At 36.4% G+C, this 16,726-nt stretch overlaps 1 protein-coding gene and 1 long non-coding RNA gene across 2 annotated transcripts; one reads left to right on the forward strand and one right to left on the reverse strand.

The window, feature by feature from the left end:
• Positions 1 to 2,167: 2,167 nt before the first annotated feature.
• On the reverse strand, positions 2,168 to 5,661 carry LOC121860801. The gene is made up of 3 exons (XR_006087932.1): positions 5,568 to 5,661; positions 2,691 to 2,824; positions 2,168 to 2,208 (listed from the first exon to the last, which is right to left on the reverse strand). It is a non-coding gene; the product is annotated as an uncharacterized LOC121860801 (long non-coding RNA).
• Positions 5,662 to 13,583: 7,922 nt separating this feature from the next.
• LOC121860800 (protein PET117 homolog, mitochondrial-like) lies at positions 13,584 to 15,186 on the forward strand. The gene is made up of 2 exons (XM_042358185.1): positions 13,584 to 13,684; positions 14,929 to 15,186. The coding sequence occupies exons 1-2, from the start codon at positions 13,593 to 13,595 to the stop codon at positions 15,074 to 15,076; spliced, it is 240 nt and encodes a 79-aa protein (XP_042214119.1). The 5' UTR covers positions 13,584 to 13,592; the 3' UTR covers positions 15,077 to 15,186.
• The last annotated feature ends 1,540 nt before the right edge of the window (positions 15,187 to 16,726 follow it).

The following is a 16,726-nucleotide window of genomic DNA, read 5'->3' on the forward strand; positions in this document are numbered from 1 at the left end:
CTTGTAGGGTCATTGTGACATCAGATGTCCTTCAACTCTTCAGGCAATTCCTCCTTTGGGTGTTTATTTTCATAATGTTGCTTATACGTTTTTGGATCTGGCATCATTCCCTGGAAAGAAAAAACTAATTCCTCTTCATTCTGGATAACCTGTGCTGATTTATTCCCATACATTTATTAATACTTAAATTTTAATGAACATTTTTAATGTCATAAGAAAATGTAAAATCTAAATTTTTCAGAAATATTAATTTTACAAATACTGTACTGTATATATATTGTACAGTACATCATTGTAGCACAGTTGAGTTGAATTAATTTCCTTCCACTTGATAAAAAATGAGGTTTTCATAATATTTAGTTTTATCCATATAGGTATAAACAGTTTTGACTCATGAGCAGGGAGGCTACACCTGGCCCACAAATGGTGTTGCTGCCCCCTGGCCCTAAATATTAAGTGATGACTTACTAAGACAGTAGAGCCATATTGTGTATACAGTGATCCCTCGGTTAACGAATTACCTTCCATAAGAATATTCAATTTGGTTAACGAATTCCTTTCGAATTTTTCCCATGTTTTTGCCTGCTTTCGCCTGCTCACCAGCTGTAGTATTAGTCTTCCAATACAGTACCCTGTAATCGGTTTTAGGGCTTAAATTTGTTACCATTTGAGTAAATATCAAGAAGGTTGTACTATATTCAATAATTTTCTAAGTCTTATATTAAATTTTTTAGTCATTTTAACAATTATTTAACATAATTGAAGTACAGGGAACTAGTTTTTAGTGTGCCAAACAGCCACTTGACTCACCCAGAATGGCGTCAGTTTGTGTCTGCTCAGTGGAGGAAGCATCTTGCTTGAGACTCTCTTGAACATAAAACTATTTTTATGTTTTTACAGTACAATTATTGGTCATTCTGAAATTTATTTTACATATTGACAATATATAATGCAGTGCAGTGTTGATTTAAAGAAAATAATCTTGAATTACATCAAGTGAACTTAAAATTTTATGGGTGAAATGGCAGCATGGGGTGACTTCTCTTCCATCCCACTGCCTTCTCTTCTCCCTTCTCCTCCACCCCCACTTATAATTCCCATCATCATCAACCAGGAGCCTTCTACATACACACCTCAAAGTAAGTGTACTTTACAGCATTTATTTTTAGTTTGTATGTAATTTTCGGTGAGCTTGAACCAATTACCCAAAATCCCATTGAAACAATGGTTTCGGTTAACAAAATTTTCGGTTAACGAACAACCTTCTGGAACGAATTGTGTTCGTTAACCGAGGGACCACTGTATTATAAAGGATGAGAAGAGGCAAATTGATTTAAAGAGAATCTGAGCAAGGTATTAAAAAGCTATCATTTGAAGAACAAAACTCAAGGTGAATGAGATTGACCACTTGACAGATCTGACTCCGCAGTATTCCTGCCAAACTGGGCTAGAATTCTCCTGAAATCCATGGTTGGAAAAACAAATACATTAAACCCTCGATAACTCGGAATTTCATATAAATTGTCATGGATATGGTCTCGGAATGTATTAGTATAACTTGAACTACACACAGGTATATACGGTAAATAAGGACACGGGGGGCCAGATTTGGGGGGGACAAAAATACGCTGATTTTTAACATCCACGGGTATCTCTGTTACCTAACCCCCGCGTATGTTAAGGGCCGACTGTATACAATTATCTGGGAAAATCTCAGCATATCTGGCCACCTGCATCACCACCTAAAATGTGTTTGTGTCACCTGCTATGATGCTTCAGTCTTTGCCTGCAGTGCTCGTAAGTGATACTTTTTTACATTTAGTAATTACATGTACTGTACACATATATAGGTCAATAATTTTTTATTGTTGTATTTTTGTGGGAGGGGGGAAGTGCCTTGGATAAGTAAAAATTTGGGACAACTCGGCAAGGCCAGAGTCCCATATGTGCCGAGGGTTTACTGTAAATAAAAATTTGTTGATACTAAAAACCATGGTTATCGAAGGGTTGCTGTATATGTGCAGTGTACTACAGTATTAAACAACTTCCATTCACTTACCCTACATATAGGACATTGAAAAGTGAGGGCTTTCATTGCAGCTTTTTTCTGCTGATTGGCATTGTGGCCCGACTTTTTTGCAGCCGCTTGCCGCAGCTTATTTTTTTCTTGTGACTGAGCCTTTTGATGTCCACGAGCCATTGCTGGATCTACCGAAAAAAAAAAATTATAAATTACCTTTTCATACATCATCGAAACTACAGTAACATAAATTCCCATGAACATTATGTTTCCTTTGGTTAGTCTCAATGGACATCTCATTTCCAGGTGAATGTTCCTGTGGGTCATATAAGATAGAGAACCACTGGTGTTCATGTACAGTATAGCAATGAATTCTATCTGAAAAATTGATGTGTGATAGTGTAAAATCAATGGAGCTTTAACTGAAAAAAAGAGCGAGGACACAAACCTCACCAGATGACAGCAGCATATTCTTAGACTGTATTTAACATTGGAGATGGCCAAGAGTAAAGGTTTCCACTACAGGTATCCCTCGAGATATAAATGGTTGTTAAAAAAAATAAAATAAATAACTAATGATAAATGGTAAACATAGCTATAAAATACTACCAAACACATGAAAAAAATAAATAAGTAAAAAATAAAATACTGTTTAACTTTGGTACATTACCTTACGGGATGAGTGGGATGTTCTGCCCGTCAATGGAGATTGCCAGGCTATGCAGTTCAACATGTCACATTGCCCAGAATTTGGTTTGCGTATGGAAGAACTTATTCTTTGTATATACAGTATAATAATATATACTGTACCGGTAAATGTGAGGAATAAATAATAATAAATAAAAGAAAAGGAAAAATACTGCGTTGCCATTTGGCAATATCACTACGCACAAGACAGCAAAGATGTGAGGGTGACGGAACTCTGCTTGCGCCCTCCCTCCCTCACACGTAATAAATGTTTAATCCCTTATGTTTTTTTACGTTATGACAATTATTTTGCACATTCTGTACGAAGATTGTGTGCATCGAACATAATAAAAACAAAATGAAGAAAATTGCACATACAGTATCTACTTGAAAATAGAAGTTGAAAAATAACATTAACACAGCTCACACTTTGGCTGGACGCTAAGATACCGACATTGCACCTCCCTCCCACAATTTCCGGAGATGCAAATTTTTTTTATTCCCTTCATGTTTTTAACCTTATTATAATCATAATTTTTTGGTGCATTCTGTATGAAAGATTGTGTGCATGCAATAGTGAAAAAAAAAAAAGAGAAAAAAAAGAGAAAAAAATAATAATTTCTTAACTCGTAATAAAAAAGCCAAACTCATTTCCAGTACCTGTACTACTGTATATGCAAATATATTAAGCCTCCTCAAGACACTGGCAAAAAGAGGAGAGTTAGGTTGGTTCATTTTCTTTATGATTATTCCCATACAGACCGTGAACAAAGCAAGGAATGCTTCCCAGCCAGCCAGAGAATAATGACCAACCTCCCTTTGTACCTTTCCAAACAAACCTACTTAATGAAACCTAACCTACCTTTCTTAACATAAAGTATAATTATATACTTCCATCATAGGAGAGATGGATTAGGTTGGATTTGTTGCTTCATGAGCAATCATAGTACAATACAGTATAATGCAATAACATTTGCTGTAAGTGTTCAAGTGCAAGGAAAAAACATGGATGCTGCTGGCAAACTAGTCCGGTAATACTAAGATTAAAAAAAATGGAACTCCTACTCTCATTAACAATACTAGAAATTGTAAGACAGAATAGTTTATCAACACCTTCAGAAATTTTTTTGTATAGTTACTGCTACTGTTTCTTGGTATGAAAATTAGGTAATTATTGACGACTGACCTGCCGCCGATTTTTCTTGGAAAACTAATTTAAAATCACTGTAATTTCACTGTGTTTTGTAGTGGACACTCGTAGTTTTGGCAAATGTGTTAAAACGTGGTTACTGTATTTCTAAATTAACCCTAACCTAAGTTGATAAGAAAAACTAGCGGCAGAAGCGATGTTAGAAGACCTCATCAACCTAACCAAATAAACCTACCTAACCTTACTTAACTTCCAAGTCGTGAGGCTTAACCCTCCTGACCTGCCTCCACCCCCAGCATATTAAACAAAAAGAACTTACTATAATATGGTGCTTTTACATTTTTTCATGAACGTGAGAGCAGCCACCCAGTTTGTGTGACTCATAAACATACACTGGCAAATGGCGTCGATTGGAGATAACTGGTTGCATACCGCCGAGAAAGACAAAGTAGTGCGCACCTAGTCGCCTAATTATCTACCAAAAGAATAAATAAAAAAATAAAAATTGATTTTCATATCAGAACTCATTGATGAAAATATAGTAAGAATATAAACATCAAAACAAATAATATGTCGGCGGGTTAGTCATCAATAATATCCACTTTCTTATTCTATACTGTATGGTGAAATATCATAGTGTAGGTAGTAGAGACTACCATTTATTCTTAACTAATACACCACAGTGCTATTCCTCCATTGGATATGCTGCATTCTTAAGGCAAGAATGTTTTCTTCTATTAATAGTTTTCACTGGTATTGCTGAAAGAGTGGGTCCAAATCAAATTTTCTTCATTAAAATAATTTTTTTTGCATAGTTCAGACTATTCTATCAGACATTTCTTTTATGGCATTTCTGTTGGAAACGATTACCGAAAAATTGCGCGATTTAAGCTGGAATGGGGCCCACTTATGCAAATTTACCTTTTCATTTAGCGAGCCAGTTAACCCAGATCATTTTCCTTAACTATACTAAATCTCTGAATGCAAGTAACATGAATGATGTTTTTCTTTTATACGTAAATAAATCCTTTTCAACACAACATGAACTACAGTACACAATTGTCAACAGTATCTCTACCATACATTTCTAAAATGAAAAATATAATAAATAAAATTTAAACTTACAAAAATTAGTGGTAACTTTTACAGATGGACAACCATGGATTTTAACATCGGAATAACACATTACTCAACAACCAAAGAGTACCAAAACTAACCTAACCTAACAACGTAACGAAACGTAACCTAGAGGCTTGTTGGTTGTCTATTTGTAAAAAAAAAAAAAAAAATACCAAACAGCATGATATACGTCAATAAAACATGAATAAGGAGGTTAATGATGTTCAACTCTTCACACAGGAAAACACAAAAGGATCATACATGACCTGCCTCAAATCAACAAGAGGCTCCCGCCCCCTGTTATATAATCTCCCCGATATAAGCAACCAAAATGTACTGTAACAACTGCCACACTTCCTGGTGTTGCGGTGCTGCCGTGGAGTGAAAGAATATGAAGAAAGTGTGAATATTGTCATTCGGGCCTGACAGTACAACACAATATTATTAAGTAACCGCTACTGTATCTTAATTATCTTATAAAAAATATAAAAAGTTATAATGTAACACCTGCGGCACTTCCTGGCGCTGTCGTACTGCTGTAGAATACGGGAAAATAAAGAAAATTGAGAAAATGTGTTAATATTGTGTCACCTGAGGATCTTGTGCACGTTCCTGATGCTAGTGTTGTGAGGCAACTACAAACACCATCAACATCCACAGAAACTTAATTTATATTTCAAGTAATTCAGTATTTACTTGCTTATATGTAGTATCCTTCTGTTTATTTTTATTTCACTTTAAAGAGTCAAAATTTGTGAAATCGATGGGAAATTTCGGAACGCTGTTTTGAAAACAAATGAATCACTCGGCGCAAACCTCCTCTAACACCCAATTACCTGACTCTCTCTCTTCTACTCGTCTGTTTCTCACCCTAGATTATCAGTCAAGTTTTTTTCTAACGTGAGGTAGTCAGTCTAGTGTGGATAGGCAAAATTTGAACTTGGGTATTCAGGAGACGTGTGTGGGAACATTTTTCCCAGGATGAAGAAGAGTTTATAGCAACTTGTGAGTTAAAATTATTCTGAATCATCTATACACGTTGAATATTGGAAATCATGCACGGTTCTCGTATTGCAGATTTCCAAATACTTCAACTTCATATCAAACAATGAGCTTTGTTTGCACTGGGCCAGGAATACACCAGTCAATTAAGTATGTACCGTTTTTCCTTAAATTTAAATTAAGAAATGTAATTTTAACACTGATGTGCAATGATTACTTTAATCAGATAGTTTCACTCTTATAGAAATATATAAATCATCCGGACCTTTAACATTCTGCACCCAGGCACAGGCAGTATATGTACCATTGTTATTGCATCAAGTGTCGCAACAGAATCACACACACACACACACATCTCCATTGTGCACATTTTCCCGATGCTTACTTTCACCTGATTATTGAATATTGTAATTTAAAATTGTAAGAGTCGTCTTGTTCTCAACAACCTGTCCAACTATATTGTAACTTAAAACATTACAATTTGGGTAATTTGGGATCTGTAGGGATTATTAAAATTAATTTCCAACAAATACAAGCGTATATATACTGTATATATATATATATATATATATATATATATATATATATATATATATATATATATATATATATATATATATATATATATATATATATATATATATATATATATACTGCATAGTTTGAGTGACATAATATACTGTACTATTCTCAACACCACTAACACAAAAAAGGACGTCATTCTTCAGATTCACAACAAAACCTTTATTCTCCAGAAACACTTTTTATTAAACACTTCTAACAGCACCGAACACGACACTATATTCCCCCAAAATATTGATTCAACACAACACTAAATTCCCCACAACAAACACAAAATTATATTCTCGAGAAACACATCAATATATTATAGAAACACTCAACAAACACATCATTACATTTTCCGAAAACACTCAGACCAAACACCAAGGTACCTACCTACCTACCTTGCCCGACACGATATTGCACCCTCCAGTACCTGCATGTACGGTACTTCACAATCACCTCACACTGTTGTATCCCCCAGTACCACACACTCACCTAACACACTGTTGTATCCCCCAGTACCACACACTCACCTAACACACTGTTGTATCCCCCAGTACCCCACACTCACCTAACACACTGCTGTATCCCCCAGTACCCCACACTCACCTAACACACTGTTGTATCCTCTTTACTGTACCTCTCAATAATGGCAACTCTGGTGAGTCCTTTGCACTTGTCTTGTACAGATCAAACACTTTCTCTTGCTTTTTGTACAATCATTGTCAGCATCTACTGAATGTTCATGATATGAAAAACTTTTTCGAGTATAAAATTTATATTATTGTCAAAAGATTCATTTATTTTTTTATGGTTATCTAAATAGTTACCACGAAGTTTACATTAGAGCTTAGCCAGTTAGGCTGTGTATTATGATAAAATAATATGGCAACCCTTGCTTGGGTGAGCAGCCAGTGTGACATGACCGGCACTTTATTGTGAGTGGCCAAGTGGGACACCTCAACTCTCCCTCTCTCTTCTGTGATATTTCTTTCTCTATCACACACCTTGTAAGAAGTGTAATCTATGCTTATGTGTGTGTTGTACACTAAATGATTGTGATCAAAGTAGCAGAATGTATATAAGTGTGTAGATTATGTGGTAATGTATACGTGTATGTGTATTGTTTGCATATATATACATATATATATATATATATATATATATATATATATATATATATATATATATATATATATATGTGTGTGTGTGTGTGTGTGTGTGAAGCACTGTATACATGTGTTGTGTGAGCTTGTATACTTGTATGTGGGCATGTAAGCAATATGTTCATGCGAAATACGGTAGTATATGCACGTGCATGGGTATTGTAGTGGATACTCTCCCCTACAACTGTCGGTGACCTCCCGCGGCGAGTTTCTGCGAAGCCTAGCTGTCTGACTGCACAGTGGTCGGCCAGCAGCGACGTTCACTTCCAGCGGACTCGTGTATATATAACCCCAGCCTCACCGTGAAGAGGATTCTACTCAGCGCTCTCAAACAGACAAGACCTCCTCTCAACAAGCTCCTCACTGCACAGCAACTCCCCTGTACTGCATTGTATAATATATATATATATATATATATATATATATATATATATATATATATATATATATATATATATATATATATATATATATATATATATATATATATATATATATATATATATATATATATATTCAAAATCTGCGTTTTATATGGACTAAAAATTAAGTATATATGGTACCTCGTGTTTCATACCAGCTGGTTTCGGTAAAATGCTACTGACATCCACATAGGCAGCACGGGCAGTTCCCAATGGGAAGTTTCACGGCACCATCAGCTCGATGAACAGGCTTTGTGTAAAATATAACATAGTCTAGGACTGTTTTTAGTGTTCTTGTGGTATGGTCGGTAACGTTCACTAGTCCCACGCAGTAGGTCGAGGGTTCGAGTGAGATTCCCTTCTTACCTAAATCCTAGTGCGATCCTGCATCACTAACGCCACAGTATGTATTGCTTGCATGCTTAGTAACTGCAGTGTATACATCATACATGTGTGTGTTTGGCCACTGTGGGCATGTACTAAATATTAGTGTGTGGTTGTATGTACTTTTATATAAGAACATAAGAACATAAGAACATAAGAAAGTGGGATACTGCAGGAGGCCGACTGGCCCATGCAGGGCAGATCCCTTTCACACCCATCCCAGCACTTCCATGTGCCTATCCAACTTCGTCTTGAAGCTCCCTAGCGTCCCCGATCCTACTATAGCACTCGGTAGCCTATTCCACATATCCACAACTCTATTACCAAACCAGTGCTTGCCTATATCCTTTCTGAATCTGAATTTATCTAATTTAAAGCCATTTGTTCTAGTTATTTCGTTATTACTGAGCTTCAGAACATCTTCCATTTTACCCTTGTTAATCCCACTTACCCACTTGTACACCTCTATCATATCTCCCCTAACTCTACGCCTCTCTAATGAATGTAAGCCTAAGCTTTTCAGTCTTTCTTCATATGGAAGGTTTCTAATATTATGGATCATTTTGTCATTCTTCTTTGTACTCTCTCCAAAGAATCTATGTCCATTCTATAATAAGGACACCAGAACTGAACCGCATAATCCATGTGTGGCCTCACTAATGCTAGGTAAAGTTTCAAGATAACGTCAGCAGTTCTGTTACTCACAGACCTAGATATGAACCCAAGAATCCTGTTTGCCTTGTTGCGAACGCTAATACATTGTTTTCTAGGTTTCAAGTCGTTGCTAACAAATACACCTAGATCTTTTTCACAAACTGAGTTTTCTATTTCCGTGTTACCTAGTTTATACTTAACGTTTGTATTCGTCTTCCCTATCTGTAGTACCTTGCATTTATCAGTATTAAAATTCATTTGCCAGTTTACTGACCACTCATGTAAGGTATCTAGATCTCTTTGAAGGTGTTCAAAGTCACTGTATCTTATCACTCTCTCCATTTTGGTATCATCTGCAAATTTACTAATCCTACTAGTTATGCCTAAATCAAGATCATTAATGAATATAACAAACAGCAGAGGGCCTAATACAGATCCCTAGAACTCACTTTTGACCGCACCCCAGTCTGACTTTAATCCATTTATGCTGACTCTTTGTTTCCTACCAGTTAACCATGACCTAATCCATTTTAATACTGATCCACCTATTCCATGTGCTTCTACCTTCCTTATCAATCTCTTGAGGGACTCTATCGAATGCTTTACTGAAATCTAAATAAATTATATCATATGACTTATCATTATCTACCGCTTCATATACTTCTGAGAAAAAGCTAAGCAAATTTGTGAGACAAGAACGTCCCTGGGTGAACCCGTGCTGAAAAGAATGAATTAAGTTGAATGTTTCAAGGTGGCTTCTGATTTTTGTAGCAATAATTGACTCTAGCAACTTGCCTATGATTGACGTGAGACTAATGGGACGGTAATTTGATGCAATTGATTTATCACCCTTTTTTGAAAATCGGAACTACATTTGCAAGTTTCCAAGCTTCTGGCACTAGGCCCGATTCTAATGACTTATTAAATAAAACTGCTAATGGATTACTCAACTCATCTCTACATTCTTTTAATATTCTAGCATATACCTCGTCTGGACCAGGCGATTTATGAGGCTTCAGTTTGTTAATTACTTTAAGCACATCGTTACTAGTAATATTGATATTCATCAACATATTTTCTATACTGTCGTTATATACCTTATGAACTTCTGGAAACTGTGCTAGGTTTTCATTTGTGAATACGGAGCAAAAATGACTATTTAACGTACTACACATTTCTAACTCATCATCAGTCATTTCTCCTGTCGTAGTTTTAAGGGGACCTATTGTATCTCTAACCTTTGATTTATACAGTTGATAAAAAGCTTTGGGGTTATTTTTCGATTCGTTTGCTACCTTGATTTCATAATTTCTCTTTGCTTTCCTAATTTCTGTTTTACCTGTCTTGTTAGGTTCTGATAGTAACCAAGTAAGTGATTTTCGCCTTTCTTAACTTTTCTATATACTCCTTTCTTTTTCCCTAGAAGATCTAAGAGTCTATTATTCATCCATTTTGGTTGGTTCCGTATCGATCTGAATTTTCTTTTAGGGATGTGTTTATTTTGGGCATTATTGATTGTCGCAATAAATTGTTCATAAGTAGCTGCTAAATTAAATTCGGGGTTATCCCGTCCTAAGTTGACAGTTTCCAGAGGTGTGGGGGGGATTAATCTTTTGACCATAGGGTCATCCCTTAGGTCTCTCCTTAAGCTACCGTAATTAGCCTTCCTAAAATCCGGGATCAAGGCCGAATTTTCCTTCTTCCTGCCATTCCATATTATGTTAAAATATATGGCTTTATGATCACTGTTTCCTAGTTCGTCTCCAATCCCAACATCTTTTACTAGATTTTCATTATTACTGAGAACTAAATCGAGGATATTATTTCCTCTAGTGGGCGAGTTTATGAATTGATATAAAAAACTATCTTGTACTACTTCTAGAAAATCTTCAGATTCATTATCGCTAAGTTGATTTTTCCAATCTATGCCTGAAAAGTTGAAATCGCCTAGAATACATAAATTGTTTCTATCAGATGCCTTCTTTATTTCCTCCCATAGCAATTTACCATCGTTCCTACTCAAATTAGGTGGTCTATATATAACACCAATGACTACGGATTCACTGCCCTCACCAATCTCTACCCAAATACTTTCATTGTCGCTATTTGTTTTAATGTTTGATTTATTGCAGCTTTTTAATGACACCCTGATATACACTGCTACACCGCCACCTCTCCTTCCTACTCTGTCAGATTTACCTTATTTACCTAATGGCCAACCAAGCTAGAGGTGGCCATGCAGAGGGAAGAAGGCCAGTGGCCTTTGTAGGATGTCTCCATTGGACTTGTCTTTCTTTTTACGGGATTAGCCTGTGGGGTACGGGTTATTTGGTTCACACTCAGGATGGGATGGAGAAAGGAAACTCACAATGTGCTCTCTGTATACATGTTGTATTGGTTGTACAGTGCAGCTTGGTGCTGGGAAGTGGCAGCGTGGTTACAGGCGTGATGTAGAGAGAGCTGGTTGGTGAGGATGCTCAGAGGAGGACCAGCTTGTGGGTCGCCATGCTCGCCGGCGGGAGCGAGGGCCGCCAGGCAGGAGGAGGAGGTGTTGCTTGCTGATTGGTGTAGGTAGAAAAGAGGTAGGTCACCACGAGGTCAGGTCTTATATAGCGGAGGTAGGCGTGGCTTAATAGTTGACCTCCGTCATGTAAGGCGGCGCTGGTTGACCAAGACCACGAGGCATACACTGGGGAATTCGCGGGGTCGGCTACTCAGCGACAAGCGTTTGTAGGGGAGGAATCCACTACAAGCCCACCAGGAAACAGGTCAATGACCCATATAAGGGCCTGGGGACGAAAATATAGTATAAGTCAAGGGCCTGTTTATTTCATCAGAGCCTGTAGATGTTGCATACATGTTATCAACTAGCTAAGCATTTCCTGAGTAACTTCGAAATCCTTGCAACTGTAGTTATTGAAGTGGTTTTATTTTTATTTTCATGATAGCAGACCGATGGCGAAGAGTAGCTTGCGCAGAACTAAGCGCTTTTTTTAATGTATTTTAATTAAATATATTTTTTAGATTTGAAAAATCTAGATATACCATGTAAGACATTTTGGAACAAATTCGGCTCACAGCAGGTTCTCCAGCTCAAGTGTTTCAAGTGTGACGGATCGTGGCGGATTGAAGTAGAAGAACTCTTCGTGGATGACGTCACGAACAACACTATACACATACTGTTCAGTGTTTCTTCTGCCCTTCATTAAGTGTTATGGACCTTCTTATGTTTGCATCTTTCTGAAGTCTACTGCGCTTTACGGAAGTAAGATTGATGAACTTATGGAGTTTGGTTAAGGTGTAAATAAAAGAACACTTAGATAGTAGTAGGTAGTAGGCAGCTATCAAACAGGGAGGTACTACTGCCTGGGAAGATATTGGAAGCATAATGTGTTGTCTAATGGTAGACACTGCTGCCATATGGCATCACGAAAATTGTGACCAAGTCCCAGGTTGCTGATCTGACTTTCTGCTTCATTTACACACAATTGCAGGGTCTCAATTGTTTCTCTTACCATTGACAACACCACATATTGTACATATATCGTTTCTCACTTTTGATCTTCTTTTTTTAATTTTTGTATTTATAGTTCTTTATTATTAATATTATTATTACAGTTACTGTATTATCATCATTATTTTATTATTTTATTTTTGTTTGTTTTATCATAAATTTTATTTATTATGAATTATTATTACTATTATTATTATTATTATTATTATTATTATTATTATTATTATTATTATTATTACATTTTCGCCCCCCAGGCCCCGATGTGGGTCAGTGACCTGTGTCTGGGTGGGCTAATCCCCGTAAAAAAAAAAAGTGTTCGTTATGAAGTTTAAATACAGTATTACACGTTTTGGTCAATTTATAGTATCATACTGGTCTTTATTTCGATATTAAAAGTAGGTTTTTCCTATGTATTTTGATGAGTCGAACGAATTTGATATTCATTTCCACCGGAAATCAAGTGGTTTTTTTAGATAAACCCCCACCCAACTATCATAATGGAAAAAGTTGGATTTTTTTTTAATAAATTTCTTTATATTACCAACCAACCAACCAAGAAACCAATGGACGAATATTAACCCAAAGCCCTGCCCACTTTGATCAAATTTGTATTTTTTAAGAAAATCAAAAGTATAAAAAAACTTGAAAAACATCAATTTCCACTGAAAATGCTTTAGAGTACTGTAAAGTATTTGTTTTGTTCTATCTCCCTTTATACAGTACAAATAAATATAAAGGTCCATGGTCTACAAAGATATCTTTAGTCTAACCTAACCATCCTAAATATCTTCTAGACCACACACCATAGTAGCACCCCATGGTTGTCCTTTACTCTCTAAACTAATACTGTATTATATGAGCATCAACTGTTACAGTGTATCAGCATCTTCATTTTTTCCAGCATGACACCATGTCAATAGCATCTAAGGTGACACTGGGGGCTGCGTGCTGTACAACCCTTGGTATCGTTGGTTATGTTCATCTCAAGCAGAATATTGACAGGTGGGTCTCTCTCTTACTCCTTATCACTTAGCTGGCTTTAGATATAGTACTTGAGTTGTTTTTATGAGCAAGTCCACATTAAACAGCTTGACTCTTCTCCTGAGGGTTTGAATGGTAACTCCAGGTTCCAAGACCTTTTCTCAAGGCTTTAGTTTCAGGAGGAAGGTGCAAACAAATCTGAGAATTAGTCTTAGTTGTCATTGTCGAAGGATCACAGTGATGATTTCACCTGGAAATGCAGAAACAGTTTTATTTCTTTATTTTGTTGTTCTGCCAATTGAAGTATGAAAGCAAATGAAATACCACCAAAGAAGAAGGCTACAATTCTTTTCTTTTGAGAAAACTGTGGTGTAAGTAGATGGGAGATCCCAGATGACAACAGAGGTCAGATACAGTACCATACTATAGCCCCCTGGCCAGCGTACTCATACCACAGAGAAAATCTTACCTTTTCAGTATTCTTTTTTGTTTCATAGAAATCAACACATTTTTTTACCAATTACAGTATATATATATATATATATATATATATATATATATATATATATATATATATATATATATATATATATATATATATATATATATATATATATATATATATATATATATACACTGGGGGCAAAAGAAATTATAATAAAAAAAAAATTAAAGGAGAAAAATAGTATGTTAATGTACACCACAAAGATGCCTAGTACTGGTTGCCCAATGACAAGAAAACCCCAATACTGTACTGTATTATACAGGAAAAAATATTGTTCACAAATAATAAAAAACCTATTTAGCTACTGTAATTTTGTACCGAACACATTAAAAAATTAATAAAATAAAAATTTGGTGACTTATCTTATAAGCAAGAATAGCTTTCTTGTAGTAAGGGAAGTGTAAGAATAAAATATTATAAGTGAATATTTGTAGAGTGAAGGTTTGTATAGTGAGGGATACCTGTACTGTATTTACAATTTAGCATCGACAAAAGTGTGTGGTATGTAAAGCTTGCCTAAGCTGCTGGATGTGACTTGCCAGCCAAAATATTTGCCCAGCCCAGTGGCCTGTGTAGGATCCCTCCATTGTTACTGATAATTTTGTCAAGAGCTATTTTGAAGCCCAGTTCTGTTCTTGATTCCACAGCTTGGGATCATAGACTGTTCCATAGGTCTACCACCCTCTCTGTGAAGAAGTATTTCCTTGTGTTTGTTCTGCATCAAGATAGTTGCTGACAATATTCATGTTATAATCCACAGAGCGAGGCTACATGAAGGGGTGATCAAAGATGTTGAGCGGCAGCAGCGGCGGAAGGCAGAGAATCTATATGTTCTTCAGCAGCAAGCAGACCTTACTAAACAGCTGCGGAAGGAACAACAAGCAGTAGGGGAAAAGAGTCAGGTCTGACAGAAGAAGATTGTCTCTTTTTCATGTATATAGTATTTAAGTTCTTGTAGTGCATTGGAAAAACCCATCATTATAAATAGAGTGAGAATTAAAAGAGAGATATCAAAATATTACCTCATTTTTATTTAATTATTAAAATATCATCACACAGGATCATAGGTAAATAGAGAATTTGTTCCGGTGCTTTTCCTCCTGCAACCCTTCACGGACACGGTGAAATATGATGCAAAATCCTATGTCCCAAATTTGGTTAAAAAAAAAAAGTATTTAAATGCAAAGAGGATAAAGGTACAGCAAACCCTCGATAACTTGGAATTTCATATAACTCGTCATGGATATGGTATCGGAATGTATTAGTATAACTCGGGAAATGCCGGGATATATACAATTACTGTATCTGGGAAAATCTCGGCATATCTGGCCACCTGCCTTACCTACCATGCCTCTGTGGCACCTACCATTCATCTGTGTCACCTGCTATGATGCTTCATTCTTTGCCTGCAGTGCTGGTAAGTGTTACGTTTTTACATTTAATAATTACATGTACTGTACACATATATAGTTCATAAATTTATATTGTTGTATTTTTGTAGGAGGGGGAGGGGGGGTGCCTTGATATGTCAGAATTTGGGATAACTCAGCAAGGCCAGAGCCCCATATGTGCCGAGTTATTGAGGGTTTACTGTAATACTGTACTGTATATGGTTTCCATTGATTAACAACAATTTACAGTATCATGGCACCAACACAGCCATGGCCCTATTACTGTATATGAATCAATTGCAAATTCAGCCAGCAACAAAGACCAAAGCAATATTATTATCAGAGAGGTATGAAAAGCATCTGGCACAAAGGGCTCAGGCATAAAATAATCAAACTGGATATGCCTTCGAAAATTACGATACTGCTATGCAATTTCTTAGACAGTAGAAAGGCAAATAAAATTATTGACAACCACACAGGACAAAATATCAACCTCTATACTACAGTATAGTGAAATAACCCAAGGTATAACATATGCAAATGACATAAGAACATAAGAAAATAAGGAGTCTGCAATAGGCCGGTTGGCCTGTGTATGGCAGCTCCTGTCGAGAGTTACTACCACTCTCAATCACCCATGAATCTATCTAGCCTCCTTTTGAACCTTTCCAGAGTTCCAGCACTTACTACAAAGTTGCTAAGCTTGTTCCACTCGTCCACCACCCTATTTGTGAACCAGTTTCTTCCTATCTCCCTCCTAAACCTAAACTTATCCAACTTGAATCCGTTGCTCCGAGTCCTATCCTGCTCGGATATTATAAGAGCTTTATCTATATCCCCTTTATTGATTCCTTTCACCCACTTAAATACTTCTATCATATCACCCCGCACTCTTCGTCTTTCTAGGGAATGCAAGTTAAGTTTCTTTAACCTATCCTGATATGGAAGGTTTCTAAGTCCCGGAATCATTTTTGTCATTCTTCGCTGCACCGACTCAGTGAATTTATATCCATTCTATAATAGGGGCACCAGAACTGAACCGCATAATCGAGGTGCGGCCTGACTAGCGCACAAGAAAATCCAAACAAATGATGCCACAAAGAAACTGCATTAATTGAGACTGACTGCAAAAAGGACCTGGGTATCTATGTTGACAATGAATTGAAG

This window comes from Homarus americanus, unplaced genomic scaffold (assembly GCF_018991925.1).
Source record: "Homarus americanus isolate GMGI-L3 unplaced genomic scaffold, GMGI_Hamer_2.0 scaffold23617, whole genome shotgun sequence".
NCBI classification, from domain to species: Eukaryota; Metazoa; Arthropoda; class Malacostraca; order Decapoda; family Nephropidae; genus Homarus; species Homarus americanus.